The following is a 24,392-nucleotide window of genomic DNA, read 5'->3' as shown; positions in this document are numbered from 1 at the left end:
GGGGTTATGAGGAATAAAGGCAATTGTTTTCCAATGTGTGCATCTCATTATGTCTATGCACTACAAACTTCTGTTGTATTTAAACTCCTGTTAAACTTTCAATTTATGAACAAAATACTAAGTTTACAATGGAGAAATATGCCAAAAAGAAAACTATTTAGTTTAAAATCAGGCACTCATAACTCAAAAGGGCACTAACTGTACCATTGTAAGATACATTCAAACTTGTGCAGTTTTTAGTTCACGATAAATAAAAAGGGGAAAAAAATCATGATCCATAAAGAAACAAAAGGTATTATAAAATATGCACAACATTACTTCTTGATAAAATGCTTTTCTGCTTCCAGTCAGAGATTATCTGAAGAACTGAAACAGCAATATAAACTCCAAAAACACAGTGATTGCAAATTCCTCCAGTTAACACATTATCTCCAGACTAGACTAGAGAAATATACAGCAATGTCTTTCTTTTGAAAGTGAACTGAAAGGGGCTCAGTAAAATAAGAAGACCTAACTGACTACTTACCAAACTTTATGCATCTCTTAATGATGCTAAAATATGTCACCATAAAAAAACCCAAAACAAACAGAATTCCTGAGTACTAAACATCTTCCAAAATGCTCACAGCTTTTCTCCACTGTGGCAGAATTCTAATGAAAAGTAATTATATGCCTCTTTTACATCCTAGTAATCACCAACAAAATAAACTCAAAGTCCTAACTTCATTTGAAGAGGACAAAGACATGTCAGTCACAATACACACATCTTCTGTGACTGTCCACAGATTAAAACACTCAAGTCATATACACATAAAAATTCACAGGAAACTTCTGACACCAAGTATGATAAAAATGGAATTTATTATATCCTGGAAGACACTCTGCTGAATCACAGAAATGTAGGGCTGGAAGGGATCTTCAAAGGTCATGAAGTCCATCCCTCTGCGCTGAGGCAGGATTACGTAAACCTAGACCATCTCTGACAGGTGTTTGTCCAACCTGCTCTTAAAAACCTCCAATGACGAGGATTCCACAGCTTCTCTTTAAACTCTATTCCACAGTTTAACTACCCTTATATGTGGAAAAGTTTTCTAATATTTAATCCAAGTCTCCCTTGTTGCAAATTAAGCCTATTACTTCTTGTCCTTCCTCCAGCGGACATGGGGAAAATCACCATCCTCTTTATAACAGTTCTTAACATATTTGAAGACTTATCAGGTCTCTCCCACCTTCCCCCAAGTCTTCTTTTCTCAAGACTAAACATACCCAGTTTTTTTTTAAGCCATTCCTAATAGGTCAGGTTTTCTAAATCATTCATCATTTTTGTTGTTCTCCTCTGGACTCTCTCCAATTTATCCGCCTCTTTCCTAAAGTGTGGCACCTAGAACTGAACACAGCACTCCAGTTGAAGCCTCACCAGTGCCAAGTAGAGCAAGGTAATTACCTCCTGTGTCTTACATGTGATACTCTCTTAAATATATCCCAGAATGATATTAGTAGGGTGACCAGATGTCCCAATTTTTGTGTCTTTTTCTTATATAGGCTCCTTTTACCCACCGTCCCAATTTTTCACATTTGCTGTCAGTAGTACCACTTAGCCAGTTATTCCCCATTTTGTAGTGGTGCTTATGGTTTTTCCTTCCTAACTGAAGTACTTTGCACTTGTCTTTATTAAATTTCATCTTGTTGATTTCAGACCAATTCTCCAATTTGTAAAGGTCATTTTGAATTCTAATCCTGTCCTCCAAAGTGCTTACAACCCTGCCCATCCACATATTTTAGAAGCATACTCTCCACTTCATTATCCAAGTCATTAAGGAAAATAGTGACTATTTGGTGTCACTAAAATAGTGGTGTCACTAAAATTCACCAATAGTAAATATGTGGTGTCATCCACATATTTTAGAAGCATACTCTCCACTTCATTATCCAAGTCATTAAGGAAAATAGTGACTAGTACCAGACCCAGGACTAATCCCGGCAGGACTCCACTAGATATGCCCTCCCAGTTTGACAGTGAACAATTGATAACTAGTCTTTGAGTATGGTCTTTCAACCAGTTATGCACCACCTTACAGACTATATTTCTCTAGTTTGCTTATGAGAGTATCATGGGAGACTGGGTCAAAACTCTTACTAAAATCAAGATATCTCACGAACAATGTTTCACCCATCCACTAGGCCAATAACTCCATCAAAGAAGGAAATTAGGTTGATTTGGCAGGATCTATTCTTGACAAATCCATGCTGGCTATTTCTTATAACCCTATTATCCTCTAGGTGTTTACAAATTGATTGATCAATAGTTTGTTCCAGTATCTTTCCAAGTATTAAAGATAAGATGACTGGCCTATAATCCCCTAGCTCCTCTGTATTCTTGCTTTTAAAGATAGGTACTATGTTTGCCTTTCTTCAGTCCTCTGGGACCTGACCTGTCCTCCACGGGTTCTCACAGATAACTGCTAACAACAAAATGTGATACTCGTTCAAAACATTAGCTATAGCTTTATGATAAATGCATCACCAATTTATGGCTTGGAAAAGAAAATCCTAAACTGAGATATAGCTAAAGATAATATAAAAAAAAATAGAAGATACTGTCAAATTTGATAGTACCAAGTGTCTGAGTTTAAAGACATTTAGACTTCAGCTATCACTTTAACTGAAATGTACAAGCAACAATCTGAACTAAAACTGCACACACAAAAAATCACACTCAGAAAGGACACTAATAATTACCTATGCCCCTAGATGCACACACAATTTCTGCTACATCTGTAAGTGTATATATAGATACACAGAGAGAGCAGTGTTACAATAAATGTGTGTATATAGTTGCATATAACTGTCTTATATCAAAAACATGCCTGTACCTGGTTATAACAGTGATGCATGAATTGCTTGTGTCCTAAACTGTGTGTAAGAATGCTATACCAAAAGAAACAACTTATCTACTTAATTATTCTGCATATTTCTGGTAACTTTTGCACTCAATTATAAATGTTTGCCTATGTACCTACCTAGAAATACCATTAATAAAAAAATAATAAAAATAAGGAAATGCAGCTGTATACCTTGGTCCTTAAAAGTGTGTGAAATTACAATGCCATCTTCTGGAAACTTAGCAATACTGCATCCTGATGCATAGTTCACTGAAAAACAGACATATGAAGTTACAATGCATAGGCTAACAATGAATGCTCTTTTCTCTCTCCCCCACCCCTTATTCAGTTAACTGTGAAGGTCAATAAAGAGAAGAAATGCATCAATCATGCTTATATGAGTTCTCATATTCCGATTAAAATCACCATATAATCTGCACAGTCAGTGAGGTTTTGTTTTTTTTTCCAATTAACTATTGAAGAATTTCCAAGCAAAGCTTTCAAATATTTCATTTCATATATTTCACTCAAGTATACGCTCATTTTAGAAGTTATGATGTTATAATCTTTCTCAAACCCAAAAGAGAAGCTTAATTATATTATCTTTTACAAGCCGCTGTTATCACTATGAAAGGTAATTGTTATTTGTATTCCAGTGGCCCATGCCAACAATCAGGGATTGTACAAACAAAATTAGAGGCTGAAGAGCTTACAGTCTAAATAAACAGAATAGACAAAGGGTGTGAAAAAAGGAAACAATATACAAGTAGAAGATTGGAAACTAAGGCAAAGGGAGATTAAGTGACTTGTCCAAGGTCAACTAGAAAGCCTGTGGCAGAGCTATAAACTGAATCCAGATTTCCTGATCCCCAGTCCAGTGTCTTTCATCCATCATAATAGCTATAACCTCAAACAATGAAACATATCAATCTATATGGGTAGACATATTTAAAAATCAATCAATTATGGGTAAAGAATTCAAAGGTCAAGAGGGCAAGATGTGCTAAAGAACATCCAAAAATTATATATATGTGTCAAAAGTGGAATGTTTTGAGGAATGACTCCACAAGAGAAAGAACTTCAAAATTCAATTTAAAATATTAAGTTAAAATAGGACAAACCGGAACCTTGATATCTGTATATTTCTAATTAGTAAGCAACTATAGTTTCAAATTAAAAAATAAATAAAACACTCAGAACATCTGGAATGCAAATACAAAGAAGACCATAGAGTTTATTATACAGATATTAATCTAAAATCTAATAGATTTTTTTTTTCATATAATTCCATAGGGGTGTTAGAGTTGCAGTATCTCTGAAAGTCACATGTCCCATAAATATAACTATTTCCCCAAAGAACATTCTGTTCTTGGAGTAGTCAAGTACTGTATTCCATGACTTACTTTCATGGTTTGCCATGGTAAAATCCCCTTCGTACAGCCCATCACTAAAGGCCATGTTCCAGACAGAGAGAAGATCATTGAGAGCTGGAATATTAGCACCTCCAGTATCTGGCATCCACCACTGCCTACAAAATTAGAGCATGGCACAGGTTATTAGTATAGAAGATCTAAAATTTTGTTTCATAACAGAAGTCCAATATCTTCCTGGATGATATTCAGAATGCACCAAAGCAATCAGTACCAAGGGCATAAATGTCAATGTTTATTTGGTAGTGACAATTTGAACACGATGACTGGGATTTTCAAAGAGGTCTGAAGTGATTTATGTGCCCAAACCCCAGTGCATTTCTGTGAGATACAGGCACCTTTAGGCTCCTTTGAAAATCACAGCCTAAGTTAATTAACATTACAAATGTGGTCCAGCTTTACAGTGAAACGAAGTGTGCTTTACCAGAACAGGACAAAAAACACCTTGAAATAAAACAGTTTGACATATATGTCTACTTGGTTTGGCAAGGAAGGAAAAAAGCCAACGGCCCAAATTATTTAAAAGCTGTCTGAAAGAATGAGGAACTTCTGATATCTCTAATAACAGAAAATATTGTTTGTTAACGGTTGGATAATTTCTGTTAAAAATAACACAAAGCTGACTGATGAGTTTTCTAATCTTTAGTTATTTTTAACCCCACAAATATTAAATGTTTCATTATTAGTGATGCTAACATATTTCCCCCTTTATAAAATATATAGGAATTATTTCAGATACTTGAATACTGGGTCATTTAGCTAATTGATATCATTCATAATCTACGTTCTCCTTCCCATTTGCCTCCCAAAAACTGACAACTGAGAACTTAAGTAGTCATTGTTTTTTCTAGTCACTGTATTTGTGACATATGTTGCCTTAAGATTATATATAAATTTACAGCAATTGCTGTTAAAAACATGCCCATTTGCCATTAGATAAAGACAAAGTGAATTTAGCACCTGCAGTATTCCCTTCCTTATACATATTGTGGGAAACACTGTAAATACTAAAATAATGTTACTTCATTATTTAAGACAATTGACACTTTTTTTTTTAGATGACCTCCTTATAAAGAGCAATTATGTTAAGTTGTGGTTCCCACAGACCCTCCCCGACAAACTGATACCTTGTGTTTTCATCGTAGAACTTGACTTTTCTCATCACTGAAGTATTGTACCAATCACTGAACACTATTAGCGAGAGTCCATTATCAACATCCCTCCTTAGCTTGGTGATTTCTTCAGGAAAATATTCTTCCTCACTGTCCACCATCAGTAAGGTCCCTACATAAACAGGGCAAACAGAATTCATAATCTCTGACGGTCTAACCAATGTAATGTTACCTCTAGCCACAGAACTTATGCAGAAGGTAACATCTGTGCAGTGTCCCCATGCTGTCCTAACTGACTTGAAGGAGCCACCTTTAGGGTGTCATGGTCTCCATGCATTTCTCCATGTCCTTTCAATCCCTAGTTTCTTGCAAGAATGCCAATAAGAAGTGTCAATTGTAATGATGGTTTCTAGGCTGTAGATACTGGATTAAGACCACCAGCTTCTTTAATGTGTCATGCTACAGAGGAAGTTATAGCAAAGAATAAAGGATGCACTGATAGTGACTCTATAGTTATGTTTCAGCCAGGATTTTTCCTTTGACAAGACCTTAAAATCTTTCAAACAAAATCAGTGGTTTGCCATCCTAAGCGGGAACATACAGCCATTAAAACAGGAAGGCTTCAACATGTGTAAGAAAATACCAACATGAAAACAACTCAGTAGTGAATATTACATGGATCAGTGTTTGTTTTGAAGCTGTGCATATGTAGGGGAAGAGGAATTCTGCAATGTCTCTAATGTAAATACACAAACCAGTGATTAACTCTTTACATGAGACAGACTGGATGTCCTTTAATATGTAAAGCGTTTTACTTTGATGAGAAATTTAATTTTTAGGCTTGATAATACAAGAACGAAGAATGACTCCTGGCCAAAGAAACAGTATAAGATTTGAATGGTAATTGCTTGCTTTAATACAGAAGACTGTAAGCTTAGTGATCTATCTCCATGTTTTCCTTCTGTTCAAATACTAGCTTTTATTACTGTGGCTGCTGTGAAGTCATAACAGCTAGATTTAAAAAAACACCGAGACTTCTTGCTGCCTTTTTGATGCAGAAAATTAAAAAACAGTCTTGTTTATTTCATTTAGATATGCCCCTGAGTATGTCACAATGTTGTTATAAATAACCAAACAAAATAAGAAGGTGACTAATTTGCCCCACAGGAAAAGTAATTGGAAAAATATACTTGATGCCCTGGATAAACAAGTGAGATGTTACATTGCTACTAGTTATCGAGGCACCTTAATTCTTCACTCTCTCTGTAATAAACATTTCCTAATAAGAGGTACATTAACATTTTTCTTTCTTTCTTCTAATATCGCAAGAGCTCTTCTTTCAAAGCTGTCTGTTGGAATTGTTTTTTCCCCTCCTATTTGCTTTGTTGTATATAAAATGGTAATAGGACAAAAGCATTTCAACTAGAAGTGTTAACAAATTGCAGCATCACCAAGAACACAGAAGAGAATCCCATCACCTCCTCCCCTTTCTGAAAATGTCCTTATACAGAAAATGCTATTCAATATATTGGACAGTTGTGTAGAATGAACATCAAATTAATTTCCACTTTTGACTGAAAGTAATGTTGTATATTTATCCATATGTGACAGGATATCCTTTAGAGTTTATACATTTATGCAAAAGAACAGTCCTATTCTAATTTCTGAAAGCCCAACAGGCCATTTGCTTTTTCAGATAATGCTGTACAGTTTAAATATTAAATTCCTCAAATTGTGTTAATGAAATCTCTATGTAAGTTAGAGTATTTAAATGCATAAGGCTGAAACAAAGTTCGGTGTCATGCAAAAGAACCTTGTTTGGCAGCACCCATGTGATTATGTCACCAGAGACCCATTCATGTAGGTGTCCCTTTCAAGAGGCATTTATCTGAGCTACACTGGCCTTTGTCTTAAGGGCTTCCTATTTTCCAGCAGTGAAATGAAGACAGCATGCAAGGTGGTTCCACTTATTATTGCAAACCCTATATTAAGGTTGCCTAATGCTGTCCATGAGAAAGGATTCTTGCAACCTTTTCTTTAAGGTCTCACACTTTCCTTATTTGCAGCAGTCCTTTGATATTTGGGGGGAGGAGGGGAGGGATGCCCGAAGGCGATCAACGTGCCTTCTCTTTGTCCCATGAACTGTAAACTGTTGAACACTGCCATTCCCCTTCTCTCACTTGCCTTCCTTGGGAAGATTTTGGCAGCCTGCCATAAGATTAAACAAACCCATGAACAATGTAAGACCAAGATTCACCACCAAAGCAACGGCCCCAGACACTGTAGTGAGAATACATTTCTAGGATTCGATATACTATGCGATACAGGGGCTAGGGAAATCAGAACATTATGGCAGATCGAGTGATGAGTTTTCCTCCTTCACAGCCTATTAAATATTTTTGGATACAACAAAGGGGGAATTGACTGATTTTACTGCCGAAAATGGAATACTACAGAGAAACTTCCTTTGTAAAATTAAACACATATTTATAATGCATGCGGTTATTTTTCTAATAGCATGTACTCCTCTAGTATTTTTTCAAATCTTTTCAATCCCTTACAAAGATAAGAAAGCTTCTAAAAGAAATTAACCAAACAAATAATGCATGACTGCTTACCATACTGACTAGCATCAAAACATGTAAACGGTGAACCAAGAACTTCAACAAAATATCCCATGCTTCTTAGATGCTGGTACATATCCCTGAAGTTTGTATGTATGTGGTCACCATTCCTAATAAAAATAAAAGTAAACAAAAATAGTGGTCAAGAAATGTAAACATCACATGCACAAACCTAAACTACATTATCTTGTTATAGCGTCAAAGTTTATTTTCTTTTCCAGAAGAGACATTTTCAAATGATGGCTTCTAATTATCCATGCATAATCAATTCTATGCACAATTATGTGCAAACTGTATCATCTGTGATCGCAGTAACAGAGTGCAATGAATTACACAAACAACACTAAGGGCTGGGTTGAGGCCTCTTATGAAATACGTTAGTATCTGTTTATTACACATCACAAAAAGAAAAAATTACCCCATATTAAAACCAGCTGCTTACTGACTTTCCTTCCCACAGAAGAGCTGGTGAGAGCAACGCCAGCTACCAGGAGATGAAGCAAGTAAGTGGGACTGACTTTGGAGAACTGCTGAAACCAGTGGAAGCTGCTCCTGGCCACTTGCCAAGAGCCATTCTAGGGAGACAGGAGTATCCCTGTCCCCCAGGCAGCTGTTCAGAAGACACCCAGCACCTGTAACCTGCTTGGTTCCCACTGCTTTCTCACTGTATGCTCCCTCCCACACAGTGCCCACAGTCCTTGTCTCCACCCAAGTCAGACTCTGGAGTAGGTTCCCTTTTTGGTACTAACATCAACTTCTTTAGGAGTGAGGGACCAATATGGAGACATTTCTGAAAAAGCAGGGGCCCTAGTCTGGAATCTCTCAGGTTACTTTGATGTGTGCCAACACAGACAATAATGTGTACACCAGTTCCCTATCACGAAGAGGATAGAGGAGCTGAGAAAATGCCTTATTCAATCTGTAATTAAACTAAACTGTTACGTTATTTTTAAAAATGAGCCTTCAGTTTGAGTTTTCTATAATGAATCTAGCTGAATTTGTAAAGGTGTTTTGTTTTTCAAAGGAGAGCAAAACACTTTAAAAAGATGAATCCTTAGTTTTCAAATACACTTCACTCTTTACAGATGTCAAACTTTTCTTCAGAAATCCAGGAAATAATTTAAATAAGTTGTTAATAAACCACAAATAAAGCTCGAAAACTCCATCCAGACGCTGTATTGTTTTCTATGAAATTATTAGAAAATAAAATTCCCCATGTTATGCTGGAAGTGGGATTGTGTTCCCTAGACAATAAAGGTACAACACACCCTCGCTATAACGAACCCCTGAGGATCCAAGCCATTTGGTTCTTATAGCCAGGGGTTCATTATAGGGAAAGAAACCTGCTGTGGGGGTCGGGGGGAGGAGAAGGGGTTGCTGATACCTTGAGCCCTGCAGAACTGAGAGCTCCTCCAGCCCCGGGGCCACAGCAGACAGCTCCTCCGGCAGCAGAAGGAGCTGTGTGCCCCCACGTCCCCGCAGCCCTGGAGCCAGAGGAATTGTCAGCCCCCTGCTGCAGTAGGCAGGGCTGGAGATGGGATCTAAGGGCCGGGTTCACTATAGCCCAAGGTTTACTATTATGAAGGTGTTATAGTGAGGTTGTACTGTACTGCATGTCATTAACATATAATCAATAAACAAACCCAAGGAATTAGTTACGATTTCTCAGATAAAACCGAAGAGACACACCAATCTAAAGGATCATTCTTCATCCTCAAATTATCTCTGGGGAAGTATCCTGGTGGATAACGAAGATTGTGATACTGATCCCAAAGGACTCGCTTGCTACGAGGAGGGGTAGGAATGATCTTTACTTTTATTGGGAGCTTCACAGTAGAAGTCTGCTCTGCACCACTTTTAGACTGGAAGAAAAAACGGAAAACAAAAATAATGAAATGTTTTTCCTAAGAGTATTTACAATTTCATTTAGGATTATAAAGGTCCAGAAATACTGAAGAATGATTTTTGATTTTTATTTGCCAAGTTTACCCACTAAATCCAGGAACAGTTTCCCAGTGCCAGCAACGAATGTTCAGAGATGAAGGTCTAACCCCATAAAATCACACAAGTATTGTAACTCTATTATAAAAAATCCTTTGTATATTCAGTGGTTTACATTTATGCTTAGAATTTAAAATATTGAAAAAAAAGCTTCAGTGCTACAGATGCTTTAAACATTTGAGACTTTAGAAGGGTCTCCAAAACAATTAGTTCTTTTTTTGGAGAGAAAAATAATTCTAATTTATTATCAATCTCTATATTCCACCAGTTTAATTACAATTTATATTAGCCTTATCTCTCTATGGAGTTGGCCATGTGAATGGGTTTTTTGTTTCTTTGTTTGAGTGCATTCATTTCATGTTTATATCATGCCCTCAACTGTTAGATTTCTTGCTCAGACTACTAAACCTTGTCCCCAAATTCAACTGCACCCAAGATTATAAACCTAAACCAACCACTTAGAGGGATATTCATTTAATCACTACATAATAAAACACTGAAATGAGGTAAACTTACTTCATTTTCTGCAGGGGACAACACTGTGACCATGACATGACCTTGAGCAATGCCTTCCCAAGATGCTGCTTTCTTTGCTACAGAGATAGAAATTGCTAGGTATCCTGACCAAGGCCATAACACTGGGGAATAGGAGAAAGCCACTTCAATATTATCTCCATTCTGTGGTAAATAGGGCTGCCAGTCTGGCTGCAGAGTAGAAAACAGAAAGTGTTGGTAATTATTTTAAAATGTTGATGAAGGAATATTTGTTGTCAAAAATAATCTACTAAATTTTATATACACTGCTTAAAAACAAAAACACATTACTGGAGATCATGTTGTGCTCAATTATAAAATATAAAGTCTGGAAGTCAAATTTTGTATTAATTATTCCTTGCATCAATTATTTAGACAGTGAGCTCCTGGGCTGCCTTTAACAAGTATTTGTACAATCACCAGAACAAATGGGTACTTCTCTACTAAAAATAATAATCAATAGAAACAGTTTTCCTCCAATAACAAAAACGGATGACTAAAGGGTGTCCACGCAAATTATACAAACTTAGTCTAAGTGTTAATGCTAGCCAGGATGATGGGAAAGGACTGCAACATGCATCAATTTTTTTTAAAGATTTAATGTGTAACAGTGCGTTACCGACCTGTTCAAGGACTATTCATTGTCATACATAATGGCAATAGCCATTGACCAGGGAAAAAGAGTTAAGGTTGACTATCACCTGGTAATTAGGTCACTCATTTAGGACATGGGAAACCCAAATTCAAATCCCTGATCCAATGACTAATTACTCATAAAAACTGGAACAGCTTCAGCAGGAGAGGTTGAGCCCAGTAGTGAGGGTGCTCTCCTGCAATGTGGGAGACTCAAGTTCAAATTGTTTCTCCACAGCAAACAGATGGGGGACTGAACCCTGGACTCCCACATCCCAGGCGAGAGCCTTAAGCACTGGGTTAAAGCTGATAAGGGAGCCATCCCATCTTCTAGACATGTTACAACTCCAGTCCTCCCTTGCTTTTGTCAAAATTCCCCAAATTGAAACAAAATCCTTTGAGTTGGGTTGTAGTTTCAACTGGTTTAACCCAGCTCAACATTTTTTGACTTTCTGAATTGCTGAAAAAAATTGTTTTCAGTTCGACCCAAAACGAAACAGGTTTTGATTTTTCAGAATTGCTAACAATTCAAAAAATCCATTATTCACACAGCTCTAGGTGTACCAGGTTTATCATGCGAAATAGGAAAGTGAGCACAAAGTATTATCCTCTCTCCAGTGTGAAAGGATGAAATAGCCTTGACTTGGGAAAGGACTGGCAGCAGCACTTCAATGTGAAACATTATTGTTCCAAGTCATGGCTATTTATGTCTTACCTTGTCTACAATTCTCCCAGTGACACCCATACCATTAAGGATGGTAATATTAACAATAGTTGGCATTCCTCCATAATAAATAGGTTGGGAGCAATAGGGCCACATGTAGGGGCATTCTGTCAAGTCAATGTAGCTTGGACTCAAACTGAAAAAAAAGAATACATACAGTAAATTAAAAAAAGTACATACAACTCAATCATGTTAAAAAGTCAGAGGTAAAATTAGCAAGCTACAGTCACTCTCACGGCTCTGATCTTTCTTCCCAATGAGTCTGAGACATAAAAACCATGATTAAATTAAAATAGAACATGAGAAAGTTTTATGTCAGGGATGGTCTGGTGATACTTAAGCCAGCCACAGCATGGGGGAATGCATTTGATGATCTTTGAGGTCCCTTCCAGCTCTACATTTCTATGTGAAATAAAGTTGTTCTTTTTATTTTTAGAAAGAAGAAAAAGAAAAAGTAACCGGACATAATTTAGCACAAAAAATAATAATCTGGTGTTGGATAACTAGAATTGGACTATTTCTCTATTTAACTGCTGTATTCACAATACTTGTTAACATAGTGCTAAATTTTCCACTACACACCCAGGGGATTAAATTAAGTAAGGGAAGAAAATGTAGAAACCTTCATAATAAAGAGGTGAGAGATTCATGCCCCTATTCTTCTCTAATTTTAGCAACATGGCGGCTTCTGACAAGAGGCTTTTCATTAAACTCTTCTATTTGAATTATGTAATCTATATGTGAGTTCTCGTCATCATGTGAGCATGCAGACTGCTCAGCTGAGCAAGATGTGTGACTTTCTTTTAAAAGAAATATTCAGAACACAACGAATATGAATAGATTATTAACTAAGAATTAACACTCACCTGGCCTGTGGCTTATAGCTATTAAGGATCTGGTAGGCTCTAAGAAGATCCAGTTTGCCATGCCCTTGTTCAAACATGTTAACGCCAGGAAGCCTACGTGCAGATGCAATCAGGGCTTGCTTCATACTAGCTGGATTCACCATTTCACGCTTCTGAACTGTGCTAAAAATGACAAATGATTATTAGATTATATTTAATAGGAACTGTTCTGGTCTCAGGCTAGGCATAGAATGAGAAATGAGACTAAGGCCAGGTCTACACTCAAAAGTTAAGTCAATGCAGCTACATTGCTCAGGCATGTGAAAAATTCACACTGCTGAGCAAAGTAGTTCAGCCAACTTAACTCTCAGCATAGACATCACTAGGTCGACAGAATAATTCTTCTGTCAAACTAGCAGCCACTTTTCAGGAAGCGGATTTACTATGACAACAGGAGAATCCCTCCTGCCACAGTAGTGAGCGGCTACAGCTGTGCTGCTGTCGCGTTTCAAGTGTAAACAAGCCCTAAACTTATTCTAACCCATTCAATTTAAGCAAAATGTAACTGATGTTAATCTGTTATATGCATAACCTATGGTTAAAACTGGAGAATATCACTTGAGTGACTTTTCAATGGAAAAGCTTAAGATTAAAATGGAAATGGCAATTTCGCCACATATTGGTCCTTAAAACGTATAATTTTTCATTTCTACAACCCAATATGCTCAACTGACAACAATATTTTCAGCCCAAGAGATATTTTGTTCCATGTCAGAAGTATACTTGAAGTTGAAAACATCTAGCCCCGTTCTCTGGAAATCTAAATCTTTATATATCTTTCTCCTTAATAAATACCCACTTCTTTTTAAGGAAAACAGAAAAAACGTACTTGACTATTATGTTTGAAGAAAACAATTGCAATTATATTCAAGAAATATACAGGCTACTAATACATGTGAATAGTTAAATTTGGGGGGATGAAGTTTTCTAAGGATTGCATGTGGGCCATTTTTAAACTACTGCAAGATATTCTTAAATTATTGTAATATTATTGCAAGTTCAATGTAAAAAATGAAAAATCCTCTTTTTCATACAGCTATTTAGTGCTTAGCAGAAAGACTTAAGAAGCCGTATAATTATATAAACAACCAATACGCCCACCACCCCCGCATACATAAAATGTATAGTATTCAGGCACCTGGTGTAAGAGCAAAATGCAAACATCTCCCTTTTTTTAACAGAACAAATGGACAAGTAAAGTTCAATGACTGAAACAAGCTATTAAAAAGCTATTAAAAAGTATGGCAAAAATGGATCAATATTATAAAATATTTATTTAAATCTGGTATATCTAATAGGGCTGTCAAGCAATTAAAAAAATTAATCGTGATTAATCGCATGATTAATTGCGCTGTTAAACAATAATAGACTACCATTTACTTAAATACTTTTGGATGTTTTCTGAATTTTCAAATATACTGATTTCAATTACAACACAGAATATAAAGTGCACAGCGCTCATTTTATTTTTTTATTACAACTAATTCAAATACTATAGTGCAATCTCTATCATGAAAGTTGAACTTACAAATGTAGAATTATGTGCAAAAAATAATTGCATTCAAAAATAAAACAATGTAAAACTTTAGCGCCTACGAGTCCACTCAGTCCTACTTCTCGTTCAGCCAATCGCTCAGACAAACAAGTGTGTTCACATTTGCAGGAGATAATGTTGGCCACTTCTTGTTTACAATGTCACCTGAAAGTCAGAACAGGCGTTTGCATGGCACTGCTGTAGCTGGTGTTGAAAGATATTTATGTACCAGATGCGCTAAAGATTCATACGTCCCTTCATGCTTCAACCACCATTCCAGAGGACATGTCCATCCTGATGACGGGTTCTGCTTGCTAATGATCCAAAGCAATATGGACCAATGCATGTTCATTTTCATCATCTGAGTCAGATGCCACCAGCAGAAGGTTGGTTTTCTTTTTTGGTAGTTCGGGTTACGTAGTTTCTGCATCGGAATATTACTCTTTTAAGGTTTCTGAAAGCACGCTCCACATCTTGCCCTTCTCAGCTTTTGGAAGGCACTTCAGATTCTTAAACCTTGGGTCATGTGCTGTATCTTTAGAAATTTTACATTGGTAACTTCTTTGAGTTTTGTCAAATCTGCAGTGAAAGTGTTCTTAAAACGAACAACATGTGCTGGGTCATCATCCAAGACTGCTATAACATGAAATATATGGCAGACTGCAGGTAAAACAGAGCAGGAGACATACAATTCTCTCCCAAGGAATTCAGTCACAAAGTCAGTTAATGCTTGTTAAAAAAATAATGTATCATCAGAATGGAAGCATGTCCTATGGAATGGTGACCAAAGCATTGTTTGGTTTTTGAGTGCAGTTATGTGGGGGGGCGGGAGGGGGGCGGCGGGGAATCTACATTTGTAAGCTGCACTTTCATGATAAAGAGAATGCACTACAGTACTTGTATGACGTGACTTGAGAAATACTATTTCTTTTATCATTTTTTACAGTGCAAACACTGCAAAAAACAGCGCAAACAAATTAATATAAAGTGAGCAATGTACACTTTGTATTCTGTGTTGTAACTGAAATCAATATATTTGAAAATGTAGAAAAAAATCCAAAAATATTTAATAAATTTCAATTGATATTCTATTGTTTAACAGTGTGATTAAAGCTGCGGTTAATTTTTTTAGTTAATCGCGTGAGTTAACTGTGATTAATCGACAGCCCTAAAATCTAAATATTAGGCCCAATAGTTTTCAGGCTTTCACCCCATAGATATAAACTATTAGAGACAATTTAATGTCTCAAACGGAAAAACTGTTTGTTGTTCTTCAGAAAGTTAGTTTTCATAAGTGCAGAAAAATACTTTTAATTGAGGGGTTTTTTAAAAGTCAATTTACAGATCTTGTTAATCAAATGCATTTGAGATATGTGTTCTTCATTTAATTATTACCTTACTAGCAAAGTGACTGCACCCGCCACTACAGGAGAGGCAACACTTGTCCCAGAGAGGGAGCGGCATCCACCCTTCATACCAGAACCTCTCACTCCAGAGCCATAAGTAACAATGTCAGGCTTCACTCTACCATAACCTCCTGGCAGTTCCTATGAATTAATTAAAAAAACAGTTTATGTTTATATCAACATATCATTTACTGGTGCTGGCCTATATCAGAGACAGGATACTGGACAAGATAGACCCCAGATCTAATTCAACCTGGGCAATTCCTATGTAATTAAAACTATTCTGTATGTGTTTTAAATTAACAGTTCATATAAATTTTTCACATTTTTTTTTTAAGTAGAAAATTAAATTCAGAAAATTGTAGACTTCTTCAGACAGCTTAAAATCATAAGTCTTAATCAGTCACATGCAAGACAAAGGAGGTAATTATTCCACTCTACCAGACAGTGTTCCTTCTAATTTTTCCCACCCACGTACGGAATTAATTTTGCTATGTGCACCAATATGGAGGTGATGTGTGACACATCACATTCATATTGGTGCACATAACAAAATTCATGTGATGGGGCCGAAGGGTTCGGAGTGTCGGAAGGGGCTCAGGGCTGGGACAGAGGGTTGGGGTACAGGGGTGTGAGGGCTCCAGCTTGGGGTGCAGGCTCTGGGGTGGGGCCGGGGATGAGGGTTTGGGGTGCACGAGGGTGCTCCGGGGCTACGGCAGGGAGAGAGGACTCCCCCCAGCTCTCTCTTCCCACAGCAGCACCTGTGCTGGCGGGGGAGAGGCACCTCTCCCTGCTGTGGAGGGATAGGCGCCTCTCCCCCGGCAGGCTCAGGCCTGAGGGAGGGGTGCCGTGACAGGTCCGGGGAGGGCCACCCCAGCCGGGTCTGTGCCTGGCTGGGCTGCCCTGGCAGTTTGGGGCCGGACTAGGCTGGGGCCGAGGCACCCCTCCCTTGGCTGCTACAGGTCCTCGGGCGGGTTCCCTGAGCACCTGTGTGGTGCTAAGGCGGCTGCTGTGTGGCTGCACAACTTACAGGGAACTTAGCTACCAGGTAATGGTGAGGCCTTAGCTAGTATTGTCCTGGACTCTGGGTGCTGCTCTTTACGAAAGAGGTGGACAAATTGGAGAGACTCCAGAGCAGAGCAACAAAAATGATAAAAGGTTTAGAAAACCTCACCTACGAGGAAAGGTTAAAAACCCTGGACATGTTTAGTCTTGAGAAAAGAATAAAGGGGGACCTGATAATCTTCAAATATGTTAAGGGCTGTTATAAACAGCAATCAATTGTGATCAGTTGTCTTCCATGTCCATGGAAGGTAAAACAGGAAGTAATGGGCTTAATCTGCAGCAAGGGAGATTTAGGTTAAAAATCTTTTCTAATAAGGGTAGCAAAGGGCTTGCACAGCTTCTAGAGACAAGCACTCAGCCCATATTTGCTCCTCAAGTTAACAGACGGCCTAAGGATAGTGCTGACAGTGGAGCTAGGATCCCACAAAGAGAATGAGGTGGAATGAAGCAGTAACCACAGCATCCTGCACAGTGAGTAACAAATCTGGGTGATTTGAGGGCAGACATGATGCACCTCATCAAAAGGCATAAAAGGGTCCCTCTGGCTCACTTCCATGTAGCACTGAAAACCTAAAAGCCCATTACAATAAAGTTCTGTTTAAGGATTTACTTTTATCACCTAAAAAGGAACTTCATTTAATTGAAGTCAGTTTGTGATTAGAGACTCATTTAGTCAATTCTCCTGTACCTATTACAGTTCAATACTTTGCACATTTTACCTTTTCAACCACATGAACTAATTTAATCCCAGATGACTGGAGCTACTGAGATTTAAAAAAGCTAACATAGGAGAGAGGGCATCTCTGTTAGAATGAGAAAGTTTATGTTAAATGTTTTGAAGCCATGCATATTTTATATTTGAGCTTACCCAAGTGGTCATTCCCCTCGATGAGAAACGAGCTATATTATCTTCAAAGTCAATTCCTCCTACTCCAATCACATCCATCTGGTCAGCAGGGTTATTGAGAGTGCTAAAATGAGTGAGCAGAGGGAGGGAGACAATAAAAATAATGGGCACATCACCACCAGGTTTTCTTTGTCTGTTTAGGTTCTGCAGCTTTGACAACTGACAACCTTGGATAGTTGGGTGAATTATTTCTGACAACTTCATTTACAGCAACTATTCAAGCAATCCCGTAAAATATCAAAACATATACCAAGAAAAGGAGCGATATTTATTGTAATATTATTAAATGAGGGGCCAAAAAGCAATCAATACATTTCTTAGATTTTCCCTGCAGTTTGAGATTTGCATGCATGAAAGTTTGTTCATATTGACAGGCAAACATCAGTTTTAAGGACTCACTGACTTCTTTTATGGGTTTACATACTATCAAAACTACTGAATTAAATAGCTGCCGCTAATCTAATTCAGGAATGTGCTCCTCAGGTAAAAGAAAAATCTACAGTGGAAAAAACAGCCTGACTCATTCTCAAAAGACAGAATAATCTGATTCTTGGGAATATACCTCGGATACAGGAAATTTTTAATCAAACACTTTTAAAGAAACTTACCCATATAAAGGGCCATCATTGCCAATAGCAGAAACCATGATCACATTGTTAGCTGTCAGTTCCCATACCTGCAAAGCCAACAAAGATAGACACTTTATTTAAAGAAATGTACTGAAGCCAGTTAAAGAAAGAAAGAAATTATATACACACGTACTGCACTGGTCTGACGACAACAATTTCCTTAAATCCATACTTTTTATTTTAATGGTACTTGAATCACACATACCATTGACACTTTCACTAATATAATTCTCAGTCTCAACGAGTAAGAATAAACATAACTGTCAGTGCAGGCCAAGATTTTCAAAAGAGACAAATGATTTGCATGCCTTCAGCTAAGACATGTAATTTTTAATATTAAGTTATATGCTCAATAATCCACCAGTAATTGCACCCTTGCATAACAACATGTACATTCTAGACACCTAAATCAAATACTACTTTCCACCCAAATTTTCCAAGGAAAGCGGTAAATGTTTGATTGTCAAATTAAACTGAATTAAGGTAATTTAGAGAGCATTTGGAACAGTACAAATTATTTTCATGTGCCAAGCTACCTACATAGCCCTTTCCAAAGCAGGTTTTTAGTTTTTGGTTCTTTATAAACATTTTAATTAATTTAGTGCTTTTGAAAGATTGGTTCCCATGGCTGTCAGTCTAAGTCATATTTCTTCATGATTCAGGTACAGTTCTGCAGTTTTTACTACAGATGAATGTGGGCTTAACAATTTTTAAAGATAAAATGTAATTGCTAATTTTTAAAAGTTATTTTTCAATGCTGACTTACTTTGAAAAAGACTCGTAGTCACATATTCCAGCCTATTAACTCTACTTCTAATTAAATCAAGTTTCCTCATATAAAATTTGCAATTGAACTTCTGATAAATGGATTCTGATTACAAAATTAGCCAACCATTCAGGAGTAAATTTTTCAAAAGCAGCAATGGATTTTAGCCAACAACTTTCCATTTAAGCTGTTGAGAGTCACACTACTAATACTTCACCTAGCACTTTGAAAACTTTACCCATCAGTCTGTATACATGGGCTTTTTAATAGAAACCATTCCAATAAAAATAGTGGCCAGTAAAGCGCTGATCTTGTAAGCTGCTCTGCAAGGACAGATGCCTGAATCTGTGCAGAGCTTCACTGATGCCAATGGAACTCTGCACAGTCATAAGGGTCTGTCCACACAGAACAGATTTCAGAATCGGGACCATGCTAAATATATATGTTCGTAGTTTTTGCACTTACCTTGTCAACAAAAGGATGATCCATAAAGTCTGGACCACCAATACTAAGGTTTAATACATCTATCTTCTTTAAGATGGCGTAGTTAAAGGCATCCAGAAACCAAGATGTATAGGAGACCTGTTTAATAAAGTACAACAAAAGCAACTATTTAGAAATCAAATGAGAATGTAACAAAATAAAGCGAGGTATTAAAAGAAATAGAAATTTAAGGGTAGAAAACAGACAAAAGTAGAGTGCTGAAACAAAAAAAATCCTATTTTGTTTTTTTCTTTGGTATTTAAAATAAAAAGTTCATTTGATTTTTTTTTAAATCCTTCATTAAAACAACACTAAAAGTAAGAGGTAGTGGCCTTGTGTGAAGTTGATTTTAATTTCAAATGAGAATTTGGTAATAAACTCCAGAAGGCAATTCTAAAATCTGTGTAAATGTACATAATTCTGTTAAAAAAAATAAAAAAACACCCTCTCTTTACAAAAGGAAATACTTTAAAGTTCATGGGAATTAACCGTATTTTTAATATAAGGGTTAATATTGTGTTATTCCAGAAAGGTTTGAATTAAAATAAAACATTTACAATATCTACCTGATTATTTGTGAAGACCCTAAAAATGTGCAGCTCTGCATTTGGAGCAAATCCCTGGCATTCCCGCATGCTGGCTATAACACCTGCCACAAACGTCCCATGGCCCAGACCTGTTGCAAATTAGTAGTAGTATAAAGTTAATAAAATAAAATGTTAAAGGCCAAACCATTTCACTGTAAAATTTAAAAAATCCAGACATTTTGTATGCATATCCAATTGCTTATCTCTTTCATCCTTAGGAAATTTTAAGTTTATTTTAAAAAGCAACAGAAATGTTGGTCCAAGTTGAGAACTTGTTTCACTTTGATCTAAAAGACATTGCAATAGATGCTAAGAGATTCCTACCATCAAGAATTTCTACAATTGAAACTGCATATATTGGGTGAAATCCTGGCCTCACTGAAGCGAAGTTTTCCTACTGATTTCAGTGGGGGGAAACAGAGGAAAAAGGATATCCTACAGACAGGAAATATTTTCTATCCCTCAAGTTTACTTGTTAAATGTTTTGGTCAACTCTAAACAATATTTCCCCCCCCCCCCCCGCCCCCAAGTGTTTTGATTCGGCTGTTCGGGTGTTTTTCAACCTTTGTGTGTGTGTGTAGTTTTGCTTTTGTTTTTTTAATTGACCAAATTTGAAATCAAAATACCATTTTGAATAAAAAATGTTGCATAAAGTTAAGTATTTGCATATTTGCAGCACTGGTATATAAGATGGGGCAAATACAAGAAGACAAGAGACAATCATACAAAGGCAGATAAAAAGAAATGCGGAATATTGGCATGGATCTGCAGAGTTTATGTTGGTACCACAATTTTACTTTTCCACTGAAAAATTATGTCGATTACTAATGTTTAAAGGAGCGCTGCCAAAACTGTGATAACTCACTAGATTACCTGAAAATGAATCAAAATATTATCCCTGATAAATGGAAAAAATTAACGCACTAATACTAAAAAATAGGGGCAAAGAAAAAAATGCATGGGAGTTGCCTCACCCCCTGGTATTTCTACTTTGCATTTCTGCTTGGATAATATTTTGTCCCCTAGCCCTTTCTTAAAATCCTTGAAGAAATATGGCATATGACTCAGCGGAGATAACACAAAATCTTGGGAGGTGTTGAGCCACCAGTGAATTTAGTGAGAGTTCAGAGCACTCAACACATTGCAGAATTAGGTCCATTATCTGGGAAGACATGTAGTTCTAATCTCAAATAAACAATTTTACTTCATAATCCAGGATGCAACATGTGATGTAAAATACATGGTCTATAGTTTCAGCAATGCTGTATATTTAAACCTACCATCATCCAAAGTTCTTTCATTAGTCCAGTTTGTTCTTTCTTTTACATTTTTGAAATGTGGATGTTTCTCACTCAGTCCAGTATCAAAGACAGCAACTCTTACACCAGCACCTATTTCCATAAAAGAGGACTGGTTTGCAAACATATTTCCTTGATTTAGCACTTGTATCAGTTTATTCTGGTATGTAAAAGAAGTCTCCTGTGTGCTTAATGCACTACACTTTCATGTCTTCCAAAACGAAAAGTCTAAGTTCACTCTAGAAATTCACCTAAAGAGCATTAGTTCCTTTCAGTTTCATAAAGGCAGAGATTAATTTCATAGAGTCTGGGGGAAAAAAAAGTAAAGCCAATTTTGACCCCATGAGGGATTTGGATCAAGGTAAGTAGATCAATAAATTGATCTCCTTTTACTTTTACAGGCATACAAGTATAACTGAAAGTTATACATGTATCTTGGTTTTTCAACAAAAATGATTTTGTATATTTTTCTAAAGAACTATTTTAAAAGAATATTAAGTTTACAAAAATGAAACACTTGAAAGATCAGGAAATATAAAATATAGTTGCCTGTGCAACTTTAACTTTTCCAACATGCACTTATGTACACTAAAAGCTCTTTCATCCGACACCTCACCAACCAGCAAGCTCTATAAACCAGCATTTCTGATCTGCATTAAAAGTCTGGTTTATAGTGCAATTGGTGCAGGGCCAGCAGGGGGTTGGGATGTGGGAGGGGCTGCAGGGCATGCTCTGGGAAGGAGTTTGGGTACGGGAGAGGACTTGGGTCGGGGGGTTGGGGTGCCAGATTTGGGGGAGGGGAGGTGCTCACCTCCAGCAGCTCCCCGTCCCTGCTGTTTCTGGCAGAGGCACGGCCAAGTGGCTCTGCAGGCACACTGCCTCTATTCCCGCCCCCCCCTCAAGTGCTTACTCTGCGGCTCCCAGCCCATTGGCCGGGAACCACAGCCAATGGGAGCTGCGGGGGGGCGATGCCTGCAGACAGAGGTAGTGTGCCTGCTTGCACAGCTGCCTGGCCGTACCTCCGCCAGGAGCAACATGGACAGGGAGCCGCTTGCAGGGAGCTGCTGGAGGTGAGTGTACCCCCCTACCCCGCACTCGGCATCCCGAGCTCCCTCCCACGACCCAAGTCCCCTCTCGGACCCAAACTCCCTCCCAGTGCCTGTGCCCCGCAGCCCCTCCCACATCCCTGCCCTACACGCACACACGCACTCCAGACCCCCTCCCTCTGAGTTAACTGGCATTTTTAATTTACCAGCACTCCCCATTCCCCCAGCATGCTGGTTAAAAAAGCTTTTACTGTATTATGAGAAAGTACCTCCACAAGAAATTTCCAACATAGAACCAACCACAATGCTCACACAAAATACCTCTACATTACATCCAGAGCACCTACAAAATCCTCTGTATCAGTGGTTCTCAACCAAGGGTTTGGGGTGCTCTGGGGGGCCACAAGCAGGTTTCAGGGGGTGCGCAAAGCAGGGCCAGCATTAGAATCATTGGGACCCAGGGTAGAAAGCCAAAGCCCCATTGCATGGGGCCGAAGCCCAGAGCCCCACCACCTGGGGCTGAAGCTGAAGCCTTATCAATGTAGCTTCCCAGCAGCCCCTGTGGTGTGGGGCCCCAGGCAACTGTCCCGCTTGCTAACCCCTAATGCTGGCTGTGGCTTTTATATGCAGAAAAACAGTTTCTGTGACACTGGTAGGCCGTGGAGTTTTTATAGCATGTTGGGGAGGGACCTCAGAAAGAGAAAGGTTGAGAACCCCTGCTCTATATTACATCCAAAGCCCAGCCTTGGACCTCTACAGCAACAGCTAAATTATAATATATTTATATACATATATAGTAAAGTCTCTAATGTTATTTTCACAAGAAAAACTGTGAGACTGGAATAAGAGTTGTGCGTTTTGAGTGCAAGGTGGAAAAAATTAGTGTTTGACTTACAGCTGGCTAGTTGGTGGAACTGCAAGGCAGCTGTTGTGCAGATGTACTGTGAGAACATTCAAGTAATGTGAAGTTTGGGTGTTTAAGGTAACCTTCATATGCATGCCTTAACTTGTGATTTCCTTTATTTATTTATTTTTTAGTGATTGTATTGGTAGATCAGTGTTGACAATTACTGACATGATTAGCTATCAATATTGATATCTGAGTCTCTGTAGTGGGCTAAGGTGGATAACAATGTCCCCTACACCTTCCACAGCTGAATTCCTTCCCACATCCCTCAGCCCCAACTATGCCTAACACAGAGACATACACTCTACCTTACATGCTTGCTCTTCACCATCTCCCCCTACCACATTAAGCTTTTAAAAGTTGATAGATATCAACATTTAAAAGTTTAACGTAGCAGGGAAACTGGGAGGGAAGCTGGGAAGGAAGCATGTTGAGAAGTGGGGCTGTAGGGGGACAGAAAAAAAGATGACATGGGTGGAAAGAAGAATTTGGAGCTGTGGGAAAAATTTGGGCTGTGTGTTCTCTTTAACCATTTAAAAATAACTGATTTCATTTTTCAGCTAAAGAAAAGCTGCACCGAGTCTGGTCTGCATAAATACAAATGGTATATAGCACTTTCCATCAAGTCAGCAATGTTCAATAAATGTATCACAAAACTAAGTACCTCTCAGGCCAGGTCTGCACTACAAAATGTTGCTAGCATATTACATAACCAACCATATACTGGTTAAGGGTGGGGAGAGATGTGAACAGTGACCATCGTGGCTATGCTGGCAAAGCCCCTAGTATAGACAGTTATACCAGTAAAACTGCACTTATGCTGATATAGCTTATTTTGCTCAGGGGGGCTGAAATAAGCCATGCCAGCAAAAGTGCAAGCATTCCTAATATAGACCTGGCCTCAGTCTCTAGAGAATTT

The 24,392-nt window shown here is 37.9% G+C and overlaps 1 protein-coding gene across 2 annotated transcripts in view; it reads right to left on the bottom strand.

The window, feature by feature from the left end:
• Positions 1-24,392, bottom strand: part of MBTPS1 (membrane bound transcription factor peptidase, site 1) — a 43,618-nt gene that overhangs the window by 7,801 nt on the left and 11,425 nt on the right. For both annotated transcript variants that reach the window (XM_039503402.1, XM_039503403.1), the window contains 14 exons: positions 21,503-21,613; positions 20,202-20,311; positions 19,618-19,734; positions 18,366-18,433; positions 17,719-17,821; positions 15,775-15,926; positions 12,807-12,968; positions 11,932-12,076; positions 10,566-10,754; positions 9,738-9,910; positions 8,043-8,158; positions 5,440-5,596; positions 4,286-4,410; positions 3,075-3,152 (listed from right to left, as the gene is read on the bottom strand). In XM_039503402.1, coding sequence (XP_039359336.1) covers positions 3,075-3,152; positions 4,286-4,410; positions 5,440-5,596; positions 8,043-8,158; positions 9,738-9,910; positions 10,566-10,754; positions 11,932-12,076; positions 12,807-12,968; positions 15,775-15,926; positions 17,719-17,821; positions 18,366-18,433; positions 19,618-19,734; positions 20,202-20,311; positions 21,503-21,613 — 1,806 coding nt within the window. The remainder of the gene's footprint in view (positions 1-3,074; positions 3,153-4,285; positions 4,411-5,439; positions 5,597-8,042; positions 8,159-9,737; positions 9,911-10,565; positions 10,755-11,931; positions 12,077-12,806; positions 12,969-15,774; positions 15,927-17,718; positions 17,822-18,365; positions 18,434-19,617; positions 19,735-20,201; positions 20,312-21,502; positions 21,614-24,392) is intronic.

Source organism: Mauremys reevesii, linkage group 16 (genome assembly GCF_016161935.1).
Source record: "Mauremys reevesii isolate NIE-2019 linkage group 16, ASM1616193v1, whole genome shotgun sequence".
Taxonomy (NCBI): Eukaryota; Metazoa; Chordata; order Testudines; family Geoemydidae; genus Mauremys; species Mauremys reevesii.
Note: the sequence above shows the minus strand (reverse complement) of the source record. Positions and strands in the feature narration are given on the sequence as shown.